Source organism: Globicephala melas, chromosome 5, assembly GCF_963455315.2.
Source record: "Globicephala melas chromosome 5, mGloMel1.2, whole genome shotgun sequence".
Classification (NCBI taxonomy): Eukaryota; Metazoa; Chordata; class Mammalia; order Artiodactyla; family Delphinidae; genus Globicephala; species Globicephala melas.
The window spans coordinates 93,025,655-93,045,168 of record NC_083318.1 but is presented as its reverse complement, the minus strand read 5'-3'; the positions used below and the strand labels follow the sequence as shown (position 1 = coordinate 93,045,168).

General features: G+C 39.7%; 1 protein-coding gene across 5 annotated transcripts in view; it reads left to right on the top strand.

Annotated features, from left to right (window-relative positions):
• G3BP2 (G3BP stress granule assembly factor 2) overlaps nucleotides 1–19,514 on the top strand; it is a 76,852-nt gene that overhangs the window by 40,690 nt on the left and 16,648 nt on the right. Inside the window, exons 1-2 of one of the 5 annotated variants that reach the window (XM_070045583.1) lie at nucleotides 5,084–5,315; nucleotides 15,215–15,464. The exons of 1 other annotated variant lie outside the window; for it this stretch is intronic. Coding sequence is in view for 2 of the 4 variants with exons in the window: in XM_030877888.2 (XP_030733748.1) it covers nucleotides 5,407–5,508 (102 nt within the window). In the remaining 2 variants the exon portion in view is untranslated. 3 more of the 5 variants (XM_030877889.2, XM_030877888.2, XM_030877887.3) reach the window with 3 other exon arrangements.

Sequence of the window (19,514 nt, the reverse complement as noted above, 5' to 3'; positions counted from 1 at the left end):
CTAATTGATTTTGATTGTCTTCTTTATGGCAGAGATACAGCATTGAACAAAACAGACAAAATCTGAGCTCTTATGGAACTTGGTTTACTGGAGAGGCCAACAATTTAAAAAAACCCATCATGGGATTTCCCTGGTGGTCCAGTGGGTAAGACTCCAAGCTCCCAATGCAGGGGGCCCAGATTCAATCCCTGGTCGGGGAACTAGATCCTACATGCATGCCACAACTCAGAGTCTGCAGGCCGCAACTAAGAAGTCCGCATGCCGCAACAACAAATAAATAAATAAACAAACAAACCCATCAAAGGATAAATATAATGTCAGGTAGTGCTACGTGCTATTAACAGACGTAGAGCAGAGTAAGAGATGGAGAGTGACTGGGGCTCCTTTAGATTCATTGGTCAGAGATCTTTCTGAAGTGGCATTAGATCAGAAAGTATTGGATGAAGTAACTAGTATGATATTTTATACAAGCATATGGATAGAAAAATACCAAAGTTCTGTAGTCCCCTTCTTAGTGAATATTACCAGCGGCTCTCTTGTCACCCAGACAAAACCAGCAAAACATCCTATCCTAGAATTCTCCCTTACTCCCCATACCCAGTTAATCATCACAATTTTGCCACCTATATACTTATAAATTTCTTTTCTACTTGCCACTGTCTTCTCTTAGGCCCTTGTCACTTTTTGTTCTTTTTCACTGTTTGAAAAGATATCTTAGTTCAATTATTTGTAATAAATAAGGCACAATTAAATTATATAATGCATGAGAGCTAACTTGGTGGGGCTTCCACGGGCCAAATGGGGACAATGTGAGCATGAAAATAAATGTTGATATTAATGGATGATCAGGTAGAAATCCATGAGTTCACACTGATATAAATAAAAGATTTTTTAAAAATGAGAAAGGAGAAAACGTCTTCCTTATAGTAGAATTGCAGCTGATAACTGTGGAAAGAATGATGGAATTAGAAAAATCACAGTTAGGTAGCCACTATAACAAAAACTGATTCGGCCAAAGAATCGTCCATGGCTGCTAAAACTGGGTGAAACGATCATGATAAATGGGTTATGTACACAGTTTCAAAGTACCAGACTACACAACTGTAATTACTTCTTAATTACAAAGGGAAAAACAGAACTGTATAGTGGAGAAGCCCGTCAGACCCTGCATTAACCGTGAAGGGAACATCACCAGTAATAGGACACATGGACATCATGTGCCTCCATAGGATGCACTGAGGACAGAACAGTACTTCTCTGGTATTTTTCCCCAAAATGCATAATCTAGATCTAAATATCAGGAAACAACAGAGTTACCAAATTCAGGGGCATTCTTTAAAATAATTGTCCTGTACTCTTTAAAAATATCAAGGTCATGAAAGAAGAAAGACTGAGAAAAAACTTTGGACTACAGAAGACTAAGGTGACATGATAACCAGATTCATTTGTAATCCTGAATTGTATCCTGGACCAGAAAACAATTTTTTCCTTTTGATATTAGTTGGACAGTTGATGAAATTTGAGTGTCTGTAGATTATAGTACTATAAAAATGTTAATTCCTGATTTTGATAATTGTATTGTGGATATAGAAGTAAATGTCCTTGTCTTTTAAGAAATACACACTGAAGTGTTTAGGGGTAAAGGGATATCATGTCCAAAGAAAATTGCAACTAGAGCCTCTTCTAGATGCTTTTTTATGGATAGAGGTCACATGACAATCTACCAGTTGTCTGACAGAGTATCCATAATAACCACGAACCCGTGTCCCCTGCATCGGCAGGCGGACTCTCAACAACTGTGCCACCAGGGAAGCCCTATTTATTTTTTTAAAGATGCAGTTTTTTTATTTTATTTTATTTATTTATTTATTTATATTTTTGGCTGTGTTGGGTCTTCGTTTCTGTGCGTGGGCTTTCTCTAGTTGCAGCGAGCGGGGGCCACTCTTCATCGCGGTGCATGGGCCTCTCACTGTCGCAGCCTCTCGTGTTGCGGAGCACAGGCTCCAGACGCGCAGGCTCAGTAGTTGTGGCTCATGGGCCTAGTTGCTCCGCGGCATGTGGGATCTTCCCAGACCAGGGCTCGAACCCGTGTCCCCTGCATTGGCAGGCAGATTCTCAACCACTGCGCCACCAGGGAAGCCCTGGAAGCTATTATTGAGTAGACACTCTGCCAGACAACCTGTAGGTTACCATTTGAGTTACACTATTTATAAAAAACAACCTAGAAGAGAACCTAGGAAATATAGGGAGATTACAAAATAACCACAGAATACAGCTTAGACAAGCTAGTAGACTATTTAAGCAGATAAGGTTAACTGAAATTCTTTGAAGGGTAGTTTGTGTAAGGTAAAATCATGCCTAACTCACCTTTAGAATGCCTGAGTGAGATATTTCAGTATGAGTACTTGGGGAAATCAGTAGATGAAGTTTATTTTGATTTTTCACAAACTTTTGATAAAGATTCACATCTAAGACACACATTGGGGTGGGGATGTGAAATGTCAAAGGAAGGGCTGAGGTGTATAAGAGAAAAAGTAGTAAGAAAAGAAGTAATGGTAAGAACTAAATTAGGGATGAGATGCCTTGCGTGGTAAGGACTTGGGATTTTATTGTGTTGCCTTTGGAGGGTATTGAGAATGTCATCTGATTTATAGCTATAAAGGATCTGGTTGCTGTGAGAATAATAATAATAATAATAACAGTAATAGTGCTAAGTGTTTAATCTAGAATAAATGTTGAAGGTAGAGGGAACAGAAATTTACTGGTGACTTGCTGTGTGGTGTGAGACAGAGTCAAGGGTGACTTAACAGTGTTTGGCTTGAGCCACTGAATGAATACATTCCTACTTCTCTCCCTGCCTTATTGTCTGTCCCGGGAGGGCGTATTTAATGGAGGTTATATTCGTATGGCTGGAAGATTCCTTAGGTTATTGCAGTCATTCTGGAAAGATAAAACGGTCCTGAACCTGGGCAGAGCTATACGTATGGAAAGTATTCAGAGGGCACGGACTTAAGAGACATTTAGGAAGTAAAAATAACTACTTAGGAAAACAGTTTTGGGTATTTTAATAAAATTGAAGATAATGAAGTCGTTTTTCCCAATAACTCCACCTATTGATATGTACCCTCGGACAAGGGTTGTCTGAGGCCTGCTTTTATATAGCTCCAGAGCTAAGAATATTTCTTTTATTAATACATTTTTGAAGGATTTAAAAACGGGAATGCGTGGGTTGGATATGTTACAAAGACCATTTATGGCTCTCAAGTCCTAAAATATTTACTGTCTGTCCCTAACAGTATAAGTTTGCCAACCATGGTGTAGATCAGTGGTTTTTAAAGTGTCGTTCCTAGAGCAGCAGTAGCAGCAGCATCTGGGAACTTGTTAGAAATGCGAATTCTCAGGCCTCAACATAGACTTGCTGAATCAGAAACCCTGGGAGGGGGCCCAGCATTGTGTTTTAACAAGCTCTCCTGGTGATTCTGATGCATGTTAATTTCTGAGAATCATGCTCCAGAGAAATTTTTGTACTTGGTGAGGAATAACAGCATTGTGCATAAGAGCTTTACAGTGGAAACAGTAGAAATGTCAATCAACAGAAGAGATAAGTAAGTTGTGCCAATTAATACAAGGAGAGTATTCCATAGCATGGATTGTAAAGGCAGACTGCTTGTGTTTGAATCCCAGCTCCAACGGAGTAGTAGCTGTGTGACCTTGGGCAAGTTAACTCGACCTCTCTAAGCCTTAGTTTCCTCCTGTGTAAAATTAGCATAAAAATCGTAACTACTTTATAGGGTTATTGTGAGGATTAAACAATTAAAACAGATGAGTGGCTGGCACATAACTATTAGATTTGAAGGGCAGTTTTCATGTAATGTATTATGATACTTTAAAGAAAAACATGTCAAAGTTCATTTCATAAGAGTGATAGTCTGCCCATATATTTTGTATATAACAACGTGATTAAGCAGCATAAGTTAATAGTAGTGTAGATTTTGGAGGTTCAAATGTTGCACTGCCCCGTAAACCTCAGTTTTCACACGTGAAAAATACTTCAAAGTTAGTTACTCTGAAAGAATTGTTAAGAAAACTGGTGAAATGTATATGCCTGAGTTTTGTTTCTTCTGTGGGCATTTCCTTTCCTAATTGCCTTTTATTCCTTTCACCATTTCCTCAGCCCTTCCTTCCAAAATTCCTCAGCTGTCTTGATAGTCTCTGAGAAACACTGCCAGAACTAAGGTGCAAAGTGGCTTCCTTGACTGTAAGAAGATGTGGCTTTTTCCATGAATTAAGGTCATGAGAGTCAGTGTCTAGTGTTTTCCCAGCTATGCCCCTGCGGCCAAGTCTGGGCCTAGATCTAGGACAGGTCTGTAATCCTGATATCTCCTGGGATTTCAGCTTTTAGCTGCTTTAGCATATAAAATGCTTAGTATGTATTTAGCAACGCCTAACGCTAAACAACACACAAAGAAACAGAACTGTTTTTTCTGTCTGTGGAGACCAAGTCCTATTTTTCTACATCCCAGTACTTAGCACCCAGTAGGCCCCATAATATAGCGTTGAACGATTTTGAACTTATCGGTGGAGCTTAAAAACCTCCATTTCCTAGGCTGAGTTTAGGGTGCAAGCAGCTGAAACCAATGGCTGCATTTTTACTCTCGTCTAGAGCAGCAACCTGCAGACACCTAGTTCAGAGAGAAAAAAAATCACTAAAATTCCCTTCCTCTTAATAACATAAAAGGACCAGAAAAATCAGTCCCCAAAAGACAACGCAGAAGGCACAGCGCTGCAGCGACCCGGCTCCTGTTAGGGTGCGCTCTCGAAGGGCGAAGAGGCCGGATCCTTGGGGCAGGAGAAAGGCAGCCTTCTTGTGACGTCAAATCAGCGGACTCTCGCCCCGGCTTCACGCCGGTTCCGGTTCCCCGGCTTTCCGGGCGCGAGAGTACGTGAGCGCTGCGGCGTTCTGCGCGTGCTCCGCAGAGAGACGCGAGAAGATTGGGTCCAGCTCTTGGAGGAGATGCGTGATTGGCTGAAGCCGTGCTGGGGGGTCCCCCAGCCCTTTCGGCAGGGGTAAAACAATAAGAGGGGGCGGTGGCAAAGGGGGCGGGACGTCCGTGTTCCTTGTCGTTCGCCGCAGTGCCTGGCGCCCGGGAAGAGGTGGTGGTGAGGGGAACCAGCTCGTGCCTCTCCGGTTCCGAGGTCTGAGGTTTGTCGGAGGAGGGAGAGGGCGGCGAGCGACAAGAATCTGCTGCAGCCGGTCCTCGGCGACTTTCCCGCTGACCTCCGCGCGACGTACCCGCCGCCGCTGTTGGTTGGAGGTGTGTATGGGGGCCGGGAAGGGCGGTCGGTCTGGTGGTCGGAAGGGGACATTCCAGTCGCGCGCCGTGGCTCGAGGCAACCGTCCAGTGAATGAGCTCCGGTGTCGGAGGTGTAGCTGCAGAGAGAGACATTGTTCTTGCCGGCTGCCTACGCTGCTGTGTGTGCGAGAGAGAAGCCGAGCTTTTTCCTCAGGTGAGGGATGGGAGGCCGTGGGGGGGGAGGTGACCGGCGCGCGTCGTGCGGACGGAGGGCTCCGAGGGCACAGGTGGGGCCGGTGTTTGTTGGAGATGAGGTGGCGAGCTAGGAAAGGGGACGCAGTTGCTCCCAAAGGCGCGCTGATGGAGGCTTCGGACGGGACGTGGGGGAGTGGGCTTGCCCGATAGGATGTTTCGGGTGCGGAGCCCACCAGCCTCGGTCCCAGACTCTTGCGGCTCTTATTCCCGGTTCCTTGGCAGTGGGGAGGCCGCCGCCGCCCCGCCCGTGGGGGAGGGGAAAAGAGGCTGTATCGGCGGAGGCAGAAGCGACGCAGATGCGAAAGTAGCGGCCTCCGGGCACCATTTCGGTGCACGGAAACAGAATCCGGCTCTGAAGGCAGCCTTCGCTTTGCTTACCCAGTACCTGGTGTTCAGCGGTCCTTGACCCTCCCCCCGCGGGTTTATCCCGAAGGAGCTGGGAAACCCGGGCTGTATATAACGTACGCCTTCTCCGTGCCCTTTTTCTGTAGGCGATCTCTTGCTGACCCAGGAATAGAAGAGATGTTTGAGTGCTTTGAGGAATGGGTTTCTTCCTCTTCCCCCATGTCTCCTTGGGGAGGGTGGGAAGGATAGTCAAGAAGAGGAACATAGCATCCGTATGTTGTGTTAATATTGTTAGTTCAATCTGATCGAATTTTACCTGCCTCTCCAAAGGCAGATTTCTTAAGATGGCCCTGTGCCGCTTTGGGGCGAGTATAGATATGCATCTACAATTTTCCGCATAGATCAATTTTTTCCCTCCAATGTATGCCTACTTTCTTAACAGTTTTTTTTTTTTTTTGGAGGGGCAGTACCTTTGCTCTCTTAAAAATCAAGCACCAGCAAAAACCCACAGAACCCACGTGCACCGAAGCTGGAATAATAGCAAAGTTGTGCCCTTCCCCCCCCCCACATGATTGTTGTGATAATAACTTGTGTTGAAATACTGGTTTTAACACCTGGTGCTAGTCTTCCAAATGTTAGCATTGCATGTACCTGGATCTGTGAATCATTAACTGCAGTTAGGCGACCCCGTATGCTACAGGGGAAGAAGATGGGAATTCCTTGTCCGGCTCCATATTTGGCAGTTAATATATAGCCTTAGGCATGTGGACAGTTTCTAAACAGTTGACCCTATTAGTATCCAGTGGTCCTTTTGATGTCCAAAATCCTGATCTCAAAAAATAGACGGTATGATTAGTTTCAAATTCTTAGTACTGAATTATGTGTTGTTTCTTAATCTTCCTATTTTCTTAAATATTTAGGATAATTCATGTGTATCCTTGTGTTATGATTTAATCACTAGAGGCTGTTTAATTCTGAAAGGTTGTCCACGAATTATAGGGAGGATAAGGACCTCAAATGGATTGTTTACTATTTAAGAACTGTTATGGTTCAGGTTGCCGAATATTCAGGGGTGGAAATGTTTGTCAGTGGTGAACAAGCAGCAAGAGGAAAGAACCAGAATGCTTGTGGGGTGGATGGGGATCAAAAATGGAAGGAGAAGAAAATAAGTCTTTAATAATTTGATACTCGTATTGAGTGAGTGTTTAGTTAGCAGGTGAGCAGTTGAGTTGTTAGCAGACAGCTCTTGAGTTTGAATAGGATTGGCACTCTTGGTAGTAGGATATATTTATTATCCATATTCCATTTATGAGAGATCAAAAATGAAAATCTCCGTATCAGTTACTGAAAATCTATAAATACCCATAGTGTCTTTAGGTTAACAGTTTCCTTGTCCTGAAGAATTATTGCTGTTTGCCTGTTATCAGGATTTTCTAGGTTGCTTTAAATAAGACTTTCCCACATATTTTATACAAGTGCGTATGGAGATGAGGAATGACCCCTTTTCAAGGCTGGTTTTGATAGTTACGAATTAGGTTGTTTCTGAACTTAAATTCAGTAGAATTTAATTGACAAACTTGACTTAACTCTCCACTGGGAAACATTTAAGGGCTGACAGAACAAACAAGTTCCATCTCCCAGAACTCTGGACTGGCTTCAGAAACAATAGAATCAGTTTCTTGACTGCTGTTTCTCAGCGTACTTTTAACTTAATTTCCAGATATTTTACCCTATGTTGATACACTATTGTAGTATGCTAGGATGACTGTTTTGGATTTCCTGTTATGTTACTGTTTTCTGCCTTTTGGCTCCTCCCTACAGTATCAAATAAGCTAAGTTAGACTTTAAATTTTTTTTATATTCTTGCATCCCTGATGGTTCTTCATAAGCGGTGGTTGTTAAGCAGGTGTAATGAAAACATCACTAAAGGGAGGAGACATGATTTCAAATCCTCTCTCTCATAACTATAACTGAGGGACCTTGAACTCCTTTCCTTAGGCTCTGAAAACATCTCGGTTTCCTTTTCTGTAAATGAAGCTAATATCGTATCTATTTCACGGAGGTAAAGGAATGTGTAGTTACTTGTTAAACCTTAAAGCATAATATAAATACACGCTTTAATTTTTGTGGGGCTGCGTTTCCATTTCTTTAATGCTTGGTCACTTTTAATAGCTTCTGAACTTCAAAACTTGCCTCCTTACCTTTGGGGCCTGAGGAGAGAAAAAATCCACAGCTACCTTTTATTTCTGTGACTGGTGCTTAGATCTTGTTTGTGATGCTTTCATTCTGCGGTGTGCCACAACAAATTGAAGGTTGCTCTTCTAAATAGATACACATTGCTCTTTTTAAAAAAATTTATTTTTGGCTGCATTGGGTCTTTGTTGCTGTGCGCGGCCTTTCTCTAGTTGTGGTGAGTGGGGCTTATTCTTCGTTGCGGTGCGCGGGCTTCTCCTTGCGGTGGCTTCTCTTGCTGCAGAGCACGGGCTCTAGGTGCACGGGCTTAGTTGCTCTGCGGCATGTGGGATCTTCCCGGACCAGGGCTCGAACCCGTGTCCTCTGCATTGGCAGGTGGATTCTTTTTTTTTTTTTTTTTTAGTTTTTGGCTGCACCCCATGGCATGTGGGATCTTAGTTCCCCGACCAGGGATCTAACCCAGGCCTCCTGCATTGGAAGGCAGAGTCTTAACCACTGGACCTCCGGGGAAGTCCCAATAGGCAGATTCTTAACCACTGTGCCACCAGGGAAGCCCTGCATTGCTCTTTCAATTGGTAAAGTCATTCTAAACAAAGACCATCTGGAATTTCCAAGGTTTCAATTTTAATATGAGGTTAGCTGTCAGAAATGGATCTTACGGTCCATGGTTCAGTGAGAATGGGCCTGGGCCTGACTAGTGTGAGACCAGCCATGAGTGAGGGGCTCTAGAGAGAAAGGGGTGGGTAAGTATCCAATAGTAGAGACAAGTTGTGTCCTAGCATAGACATAGCCTTTGGTAACATAGTTTCTGGTAAGATAACTGCATCCTGTTACTAGGATCTTACTCTTTTTATAGAAAGCAAGATAAAGTACTACATCTAACTGTACAGTACTGACAAAATTTTTTGTAGACTTTTTTCTGTTTTTCAAACTGTCATTTTCTTTTGGTTTCTTGACTTTTTTTTTTTTAAGACAACATGGTGTCTCAACTTCTCAGCAGTTTTCATTTTGCACGTTTTTTTTTTCCAGTTATTAAAATAGCCACCAAATTGTGACATGAAATTTCATGTAAGTAATTTGCAATAAGTGAAATCCTACTCACCTCCCCCCCAGGTGCTTGAGACAAAGATACTGCAGTTCTCATCACTCGTTATAGATGTCGGTCAGAACATTCCAGGCTCCTCAAAGAGTGAATTTTTGATTGTGCATTTTGATGCTTATATATAGTGGTGGTGGTTGCAGCCAGGTGTTTAGGGTTAACAGTTTAGTATAACTAGAGTTTATGATCCTATGTAGATATATCTATTTTATTTCTTAATATAGAATGGAGGTGCCATTTCAGAGATTCCTAAGATTAAAAAGAATTAACGGAATACAAAATTACTTCACTTGGATAACCTTCTCTTTTGTATTGTAATCTGCTCTGATAATTATTTTGCAGTAGTAGATCTAAGGAATTAATTTCATTTTCTTGTTCAAGTGCAAACATTGCCTTCATATTATTGAAATCATATCTTAGTTGCAAATTTTATACTGCTTTTTTTCTATGGTTTTATAGTCTTTGACAGTATTTTAATGATTGCATATGAACTGATGTTTCACAGTTGGGGTTCAGTGTATTGTATTTTTGTTTGTAAGACTGTTACTTTTTTGTTTTTAAGACCGTTAATTTAATATTAGGTTATCAGAAAAAAATAGTGCTATATCAGGTAAGCATATCAAATGTTTTTTAAGTTACCTCTTGGAAACAACAAAATTTGAGAGTGCACCTTAGGATCTAGGCAGTAAGTTTTTGTTTCTCTGTGTAGCTGCTGATTTTAAATTCCAGCATGGTATCTTTATCACTGTTCCTCCCATCTCCACCTCCTCAATTTTATTTTCAATTAGTTGGTAGTATTTAAGCACACTCAGACTTTAACCATAAATTGTCACTAATGTTGTAGGCATAATGTCAGATTACTTTTTTGCTTTGCTTGTAGTGCTAAATGAATTTTCACACTTTCGACCTTTATTCTACAGCCATGTTTTCTGACTAATAACATGTATCTGTTAGATGGTTATCAGAAAGTAAATGAAAAATTTAAAGTGTTTTTTAAAATCACAAAGTACATATATACTCTTTGTAGTATTCAGACAGTATAGTAAATAGTTTACCAGTGGTGGTCTGAATTGGTATGTAGTGTTTTTTTTTCCCTAGACCCACAACACATATTATCTTGTATATTTCTTTTTGTATCATGCCTTTTTTCCAAAGATGGGATTTGTAGCATTCTACAATTTGGTTATTAACTTTTGTGGAGAGTACTTTTTGTCTATTTTTATAACTTTCCTATTATCTTTGTGCAATTGTGCATGTATTTCTTTGTAGTGTGTCTTAGAAGTGGGATTACTGGTTATATGTATTCATTTTAAATTAATTTTATTAAAACTGCAAAATTACATCTCCAAAAGGTTGTAACTATATTTCCACCAACACTGTATTTGAAAGAGCCTTTTTCCCCCACCCCTTTAACAGTACTTGATATTATCAGTCATTTTCATTTTTGTTAATATAATAGATGAAAGACTGAATAAACTGCGTTTTTTGAACTGTTGGATATTGTCAATTTCAGGGTTACCTTACAAATAAGTGCTTGGTATGTGGTAGATTCTCCATAAATGTTTGTGAAATGATTAATATAAAGCATAATTGTATTGCTAAATTTTTTAAATTGAGGAATAAGTTACAATCAGTAAAAACTGGTCTTTTCATGTGTTCAGTTGTATGATTTTGGATAGACATACACAGTCATGAAACCACCACTACAATCAAGATATATTTCTTTCCCTTCTGTCTCTAGCCCCTGATCTGATTTAGCCCTATAATTTTCATTTTTGTAGACTGACATATCAGTAGAATCATATAGCATTAACTTTTATCTTTAGGTAATATTTTGGAAACTCATTCATGTTGTTGCATATATCAATAAGTTCTTTTTATTGCCAAGTATTTGATTATTTGGATTTACCACAGTTTGTTCATTCGCTTGGCTAATGGTCATTTTGTTGTTTCCAGGTTTTGAGTGTTTATTAATAAAGCTGCTGCAAACAACATACAGGTCTCTGTGTGGACATGTACTTCATGTCTTTTGGATAAATGTGTAGGAGTGGGATTGCTGGGTAATATGAGACATGTACGTTTAATTTTGTGAGAAACTGCCATACTGTTTTCCAAGGTGACTATACCATTTCTTTGTTCCTGCCAACTTTTCCCATCCTTGCAGGCACTTACTATTTTTAGATTTTAATGCTAGCCATTAAAGGTATTTAGTGGTATGTCATCATGGTTTTAATTTGTAATTTTGAATGATTATTGATTTCATGTTTATTTGCCATCTGTATATCTTGATGTGGACTGTATATTCAGATCTTTTGCCCATTTAAAATTGGATTTCTTATTATTAAGTTAGGAGAGGCTTGTCTTCTGGGAATAAATCCTTTATTAGATATGTATTCTACAAATATTTTCTTTCATACTGTGGCTTGTCTTTTCATTTTCTTGATGACTTTGAACAGACGTTTTACATTTGATGTAAGCCCAATTTGTCAGTTTTCTAAAATTTTTTCTTTTTGTGTCTTATCTAAAATCTTTACTTAACCTAAGGTTATTAAGATTTTTTCCTGTCCTTTTTCCTAGAAGCCTAGAGTTAGGTTTTACATGTAGGTCCGTGGTCCATTTCAGGGTAATTTTTGTACATGGTACAAAGTATGAGTCAAACTTCCTTTTGTTTTAACATGTAGACATCAAGTTGTTCCAAAATCGTTTTGTTGAAAAGAGAATTACTTTGGTACCTTTGGAAATAAATTGACTATATTGTGTGGGTCTACTGTAATGCTAAATTTTTTAGATTTATCTCTAAAAGTTCTTAGAATTACTTGTGCTAAAGCTGCTTTACTTGTTTTGTTTGGACCTTTAGTTAATCTCAAAACTCTTAACTTCATATTGCAGTAGTAGTATGTGTACACGTAAATGAATGTGTACACGTATATACATTTACATATAAATAAGAACTAGAGTATAGAAGACTGACTTTAAAAATATTTTGGAATTACATGATTAATGATTTTTTTATTCATTAGCATTCCCCCATATAAGCTTTCTTTCCCTTTCAGTTTTATTGAGATAAAATTGACATAGCACTATATAAGTTTGTGTACAGCATGATGATTTGACATACATCGTGAAATGATTATCGCATAAGTTTTGAACACCATCCTCTCAGATACAAAATTAAAGAAATAGAAAAAATTTTTGTGATGAGAACTCTTTGGATTTACTTTCTTAACAACTTTACATATGTAACATACAGCAGTGTTAATTATATTTTATCATGTTGTACATTACATCTTTTGTAGGAGGTTTATTCATTAACTATTGAAATACCTTTGTAGTTTGGTAGGCTACTTCTCTTAAGAGGTCTTTTTTTTTTTTTTTTTTTTTTAATGGCTCCACCACATGGAATGCTGGATCTTAGTTTCCCAACCAGGGATCGAACCCGTGCCCCCCTGTAGTGGAAGTGCAGAGTCCTAATCACTGGATCATCAGGGACTTCCCTTAAGAGGTCTTTAGCATCACAGATTTGTTCAACAAATTTTTTAATCCTTTTATGTACAAAGTAATGGTAGATGCTGCAAACACCGTCTCTTGAGCATCTCCTGGAAGCATAACACTGCTAGGCTTATGCTCAACATTAACTTAAAGGAGACTTCCAAACAGGAGAGGGTTGTGCCTATGCACAGGCACACATATTACTAGGACTAAATGTGTTAATAAAAGAGCCAAAGAAGATATATGTAGTACTGAGAGAAGAAATGATTAATCCAGCCTGAGGGACCTAGCTAAGAAAGCCAGGTAGGGTTGGAATAGGATCTTGAGTAGGCTTTTGAAAAGTGCATGAAGGAGCAATTTGTGGTTTTGAGGAGACAGTCATCTCCTAAAAATTCTTTTCTCTTTTAGCTCTGGCGTGAAATACTCACTTCCTCATTTTCTACATGTCAGATTTCTACTCCTGTTGCAGTGCAAGTGGTACATTCTTTGTGGTAGGGCTGTAGCATTTATCATATTAGATAATTGTGTTTAGGAATTCTGTCTCCCAAGCAGCAGATCAAGTCTGACATGTTCACCTTTGTTTTTCCATGCATAGAATCTGGCATATATATAGAAGGTATTCAGTAAATCTTGAATGAATTTGTGTTATCCCACCTATTTACCCAGCCTGTGTTGAATGAAGTAAGACAATGGCCTAGAGTAATGATGGTAAGTGGTATAATATTCTTAGAGCGTAGAATTTGTTTAGAGCGGTGAGAAGTGTAATGAAAGATAAATTTGAAACGTTGGTTAGGGCCTTGTGTGTCAGACTGGATTTCAGTGGAAGGCCTTATACTTCAAACTGAATGCAGGTGTTTGGATTTTACTGGATACAGTGTATGCTACACATGATACAGAAGTTTGGAAGACTTTTGAGGAAGAACTGAAAGGGTCTGAATTCAATGGGAACAGACAGGATGGGACAAATTCCAAGAAATTTTCGAGTTGTCTAGATTTTGCAGTTTGAAGCTTAAAGAGGGAAAGTCACTTAGAACTAAGCTTGCAAACAAGATGGTGGCACCATTAGCAGAAATAAGGAAACTGCTTTCTCTTTATAGGGGAGGGTGCATATATTGGGTTACCTATGAGTTCATACGTGGGTATTCAGCAAGGGGTTAAAAATGTCAAATTTGAGTTCATGGCAGAGACTACATATAAATTTAGGTATATCTGAGAGCTGAAGCCATTTGGCAATCTGAAATTGCCACATTAGAAGACAGACCTTGAGGACTTCTGCATTTTGATGAGAAGGAAAGTTGCCTCATGGTAGAAATCTAGAAACATAGGAGGAGGTGAGCAACAGTGATAGTGTAGACAGGTAGAAGACTGAGGTCATTGGATTTTTGGGAATTGTGACTTTTCAGAGAATTACATTTAAGGGAGAACTTAGATTATAATATTTGAGAGAGGAGTAGAGAAGGGGAAGACTAAGATGCACAGTTAGTAATTTAGGTGAGAATATGATTTTTTTTTTTAATTTTAACTTTTGGCTGCATTGGGTCTTTGTTGGAGTGCACGGGCATCTTGTTGCAGAGCACGGGCTCTAGGAAGGCGGGCTCAGTATTTGCTGCGGCGCACAGGCTTAGTTGCTCTGCGGAATGTGTGATCTTCCCGGCCCAGGGATCAAACCCCTGTCCCCTGCATTGGCAGACAGATTCTTAACCACTGCTCTACCAGGGAAGTCCCCAGAATATGATTAATAAAGTGCCATGACAAAGGCCCAAAGTACTTTGAGAATTCAGGGGAAAGACAATTGTATTCTATTCGGAAATCAGGAAAGATTTTCAGGAGAACAGTATTTTAGCTGGGCCCAAATGAATGCATTTTTTGGACATATTATTTTACTACATTTCTGCTAAATTGTTTAGTCTCTGGAATAAATACCTGCAATGATTGGCTATTCATGAAGTAGCTCTGTTCTGGTTATTCTTGCATTATATTGAAGCTAAATCTACCTTCCTGTAGTTTCCATTCACTGTTGAACCAGTATTTAATTTATGCATATTAGAACAGAACTGTCAGTCCATTTTAGACATTACATTCATATTCATGTAGCCTGAGATTGTTTGTTTTGGGGGGAGCCCCATTATATTAGTGATTTTTAACTAAAGAACAAACAAAAACCCTAAGTGTTTTCCTAAAAACTGAAGCTTTGGTCAAGGAGAAAAGAGAAAGAGGGTGATAACTTTTTTAAAGGATATCTTGAAATTGAGGAAACTTGAGCATGTTGTAGGATATAAAGCACACTGTGACTTTCTTTGCTATCTTGGATTTGTGTTCATAGTGTTACTTTTTCCTCTCCTCCGTTCCCCTCTTAATGGACATAAAGAGGTTGAGAAAAGACGGTGACAGTTGATAATAGAGCAGTTTCCCATGAGAGCTGGAGTAGATGTGCTTCAGAAATTAGCCTAGGCAAATGGAGAGGAGGAAACATTTTAAGAGACAGGAATGAGGGGCTTCCCTGGTGATGCAGTGGTTAAGAATCCGCCTTTCAATGCAGGGGACACGGGTTCGAGCCCTGGCCCAGGAAGATCCCACATGCCGTGGAGAAGCTAAGTCCGTGCACCACAACTACTGATCCTGCGCTGTAGAGCCCACAAGCCACAACTACTGAGCCCGCAAGCCACAACTACTGAAGCCTGTGCGCCTAGGGCCAGTGCTCCGCATGAAGAGAAGCCACCACAGTGAGAAGCTCTCTCACCGCAACTAGAGAAAGCCCGCGCACAGCAACGAAGACCCAACAGCCATAAGTAAACAAATTTATTTAAAAAGAGAGACAGGAATAAAAGGATATTGATTAAGATACACAGGAATTACGGGCAGAGTTAGTGAATGACCTCTGAAGTAGTTGAAGCTCTGTAAATAGTAAGGAAAGTCAGATGTAATCATGTTGGTATCTCGATGAATAAATAGGATTGATATTGCTTTTAACTGACAGGAAAAGAGTACATTTTACATTGTACATCCCAGTATGACAGCAGTCTCCACATATTCAGGTGTTTTGTGGGAAAGCGGGGCTTAATACATGGAATTTCACTTTCTATAAAAAGGTGTTAAATGATAATTGCTCTTTCTTTGAAGGTGCTAGAGGCCAATAGTCTCTGAAGATTCTTTTTGTACATAAGTATCCTTAAATCTTGGCTATCTTTGTTGAACTGCATAGTCTTGTAGGCTTGACCAGAGATCGCTTCTCCATTTGTGAATTAAGAAATAAGATCCAAAAAGGTCATGACTTTTTCATGGCCTTAGATAGTTAAAACCTTTCTTACTTTCATGTTCAGAGGGGTGTGTGTGTATTTATATATCTCTGTATATATATATATATACACACACACATATATAGAAGGACCCAAATCCCAGAAATTGCTTACCTATGCCTTGGGTTCTTTGCTGTGAATAAATTTCCCTCCTCCAGGGGAGAACACTGGAAGATGGCAATTGTTTCTGTAGAATACATAAATTAACCTGTTGTAAAAAGTAGGTAAGTCAGTGAGGTTGCTTTTTTCCCTTTCTATACTTTTACTTTCTGGTTGATGGAGTTCACTTCCATCAGTCGATTATATTTTAGCCTTCTAAATTGAGTCACTAAAGCAGTTAAACAAGTAACTGATCTGTAAGTTACATTTAAGTCAGTGCAGTTAACTGAAACACCATCCTCTAAGTAACCTCTTCATTTCATTTTATCATTCCCTGGGAGAGCATCCCCGTAACAAGTGTACTCTGCATAGCCTCTTATGTATAGCTATTTGTTTAAGCATTTACCAGATTAGCACTGCCTTATCTTGTTCACCATTTGAAGTTCACTTTTCAGGTTAACCTTTTTTGAATAAATAATAATTTATTGACTTAATCAAGTAAAAGTTACCTCCACTGCCCATCTCCTTTGCCTGTCTCTCTGATCTAAATTGATATCATGGCCTTATGGCCATCAACCTTAGTGACTGTATAGGTAGTGGGCAATGTGAAGCCTCTCCCGAACTTTGTTACAGTAACTCTAGTGTATTTTGACCTTTCTCTGACATTGATATGTGTAATTGGTACCTTTTTTTTTTTCACTTTGGTTATATGTAGGTGACAAAAATGGTAGGTGAAGATGTACTTTATAAATGTGATGGGAAATTGGGGTAAATAACAAAGTCTCACTGTAGAAAATCTGGAAATTGGGCAAAAAAAGAAGGAAGTACAAGAATCTCCAAACCCAGAAACAATCCCTAATAGTATTTTTGTCATTAACCATTTGAACAAAATTATTTTGTACATAATTATTTTATTCAGAGGGTAAGTTAGTATCTTCCCACAGCTTAAATCAGTTGTTACAGTATTTAAATGTGTAAAATTTCCACATTTTTGTTATTTTATAAAATTTGACTAGGTGAGTCTACTGTTCTTAAGCCTTCTCCATCATTCAAAATAAAAATACTGTTTTTTTGCTTCATTACTTTTTTAAATTAAAAAAAATATTTATTTATAAATTTATTTATTTACTTTTGGCTGTGTTGGGTCTTCGTTGCTGTGCGTGGGCAGGCTTTCACTAGTTGCAGTGATCGGGGGCTACCCTTTGCTGCGGTGCACGGGCTTCTCATTTCAGTGGCTTCTGTTGCAGAGCGCGGGCTTCAGGAGTTGCAGCTCACGGGCTCTAGAGTGCAGGCTCAGTAGTTGTGGCACATAGGCTTAGTTGCTCCGCGGCATGTGGCATCTTCCCGGGCCAGGGCTGGAACCTGTGTCCCCTGCATTGGCAGGCAGATTCTTAACCACTGTGCCACCAGGGAAGTCCCCTGCTTCATTACTTTAAATGTAGCAAATGAGAGTTCTTTTTGTTTTTTAATAATTTATTTATTTTTGGCTGCGTTGGGTCTTCGTTGCTGCGCACGGGCTTTCTCTAGTTTGCGGCATGTGAGCTTGTCAGTCAGTGGCTTCTCTTGTTGCGGAGCACAGGCTCTAGGCACGTGGGCTTCAGTAGTTGCCCCTCATGGGTTCTAGGGTGCAGGCTCAGTAGTTGTGGCGCATAGGCTTAGTTGCTCTGAGGCATGTGGGATCTTCCTGGACCAGGGCTCGAACCTGTGTCCCCTGCTTTGGCAGGTGGATTCTTAACCACTGTGCCACCAAGGAAGTCCTGAGAGTCCTTTTATGCATTAGAATTTGTTCATCTATTTGGAGGTTTTTCGGTTTGGGGGAGACTAATGGCACCTGAATGACAGTATCTGATTCTACTTTGTGGATTAACTTTTTTTTTTTTTTAATGAGTTGGTTTGATTGTAGATGGTACAGAATTCAAGGTAGAACAAAGGTTGAAGAGCAGACTGGCAGGATTCTGGGATGGGTTTACTTTGACCTCACAGCTAAGGTAGAAGTGGCTAAGGATGAACTGAAGAGATGAGCCACTGTATGAACATTTAAGGAAAAAAATGTGCCACAGGCTCCAAGACAACCCTTCATTCTAGCTAGAGGTGGCAACAGATGTTATGGAAGAGAATTCAGGTGTTTAAACAGTAATGGAAGTAAGGGTCACCATCACCTGAGGCATAAAGAACAGCTTAGTTTTTGCCAGAGTTCCTAATTCCACCTGTGGCCAGGGGACCCTTCCCCTTGGCCTTCACTTTTACCTCCAGCTTCTTCTGCTCCTTTTTTTTTTTTTTTTACTGCTTGAAAGCCTTATCGTCCTCTTCCATCTCCTTGGCCTGCTTCTTGGGCTGCTTCAAGGGCTTCTTGCCACTGTGCGTTCCCCAGACCCTGCCACTGGAAGCAGTTAATTATTTTTGAAAGGAGTTAGGAATTATATAAAAATGTAAATACATTTTTTTTAATATCGAATGAGAGTTGCAAGACAGTTGAAAAAGAGAAACGGGGAATCTAATAGAGCATTATGTAAAAGTAGAGTTGGGAGTCACTAGAATTGTAGAGTTTTATCTGTAGGCTCCATTATGGCTGGTATCTGTTTCTTTAATTAAAAACAGCATCACAATTGTAATGATTATGGTGGGCTATCTTTGTGAAATTTTTTGTTTAAAGGAAACCTACTTTGAGGGAATTCCCTGGCGGTCCAGTGGTTAGGACTCCGTGCTGTCACTGCCTAGGGTGTGGGTTCGATCTTTGGTCAGGGAACTAAGGTCCTGCAAGCCACGTGGTGCAGCCAAAAAGAAAAAGAAAAAGAAACCTACGTTGAAATTTATTTGTTAACAGGAATTTAAACTGCATCCTGATTTACCCAGTAGATACACACATGTATATAGTGTGTATATATATATATATATATATATATTTAAACAAGTAATATTCAAATTTTCTTTTTTTCTCTTCCCTTTTCTCCGATTCCTAATGTTATAATTTTTACTATTTGAGGGGCTATAAACATATAAATCATTTACTTTAAATGATGAAAGGTTGTGTTTCTATTTTTATTTTGTACTTGATTTCCTTGACGTTATCTTTGAGATTTTGGGCTTAGAGATACTTTATCATAGCACCTAACCTATTCTGTTCCGTTTGCTTGTCTATATTCCATGACAGACTATATACTCCTGAGGGCTAGAGTCTTGTTCACTAGGTTATCCCATTTACTGTAAACAGTGCCTGGCATGTAATTAGGTAATTAATAGCAAGAAAGGTTAGAAAGACATACACCAAATGTAAAAAACCATTATCTGAGTGTTGAGGTTATTGCTGATTTTTAATCATAATCATTATCATTTTGAAAACAGTGAAATTAATCCCTAGAAGGAGAGAGTACAAAGAAGACAAAAATCAGTACTGTCTGTGGTAAATGTAATCACCAAGTCCTGATTTGTGCCCTCTGCCTAGTT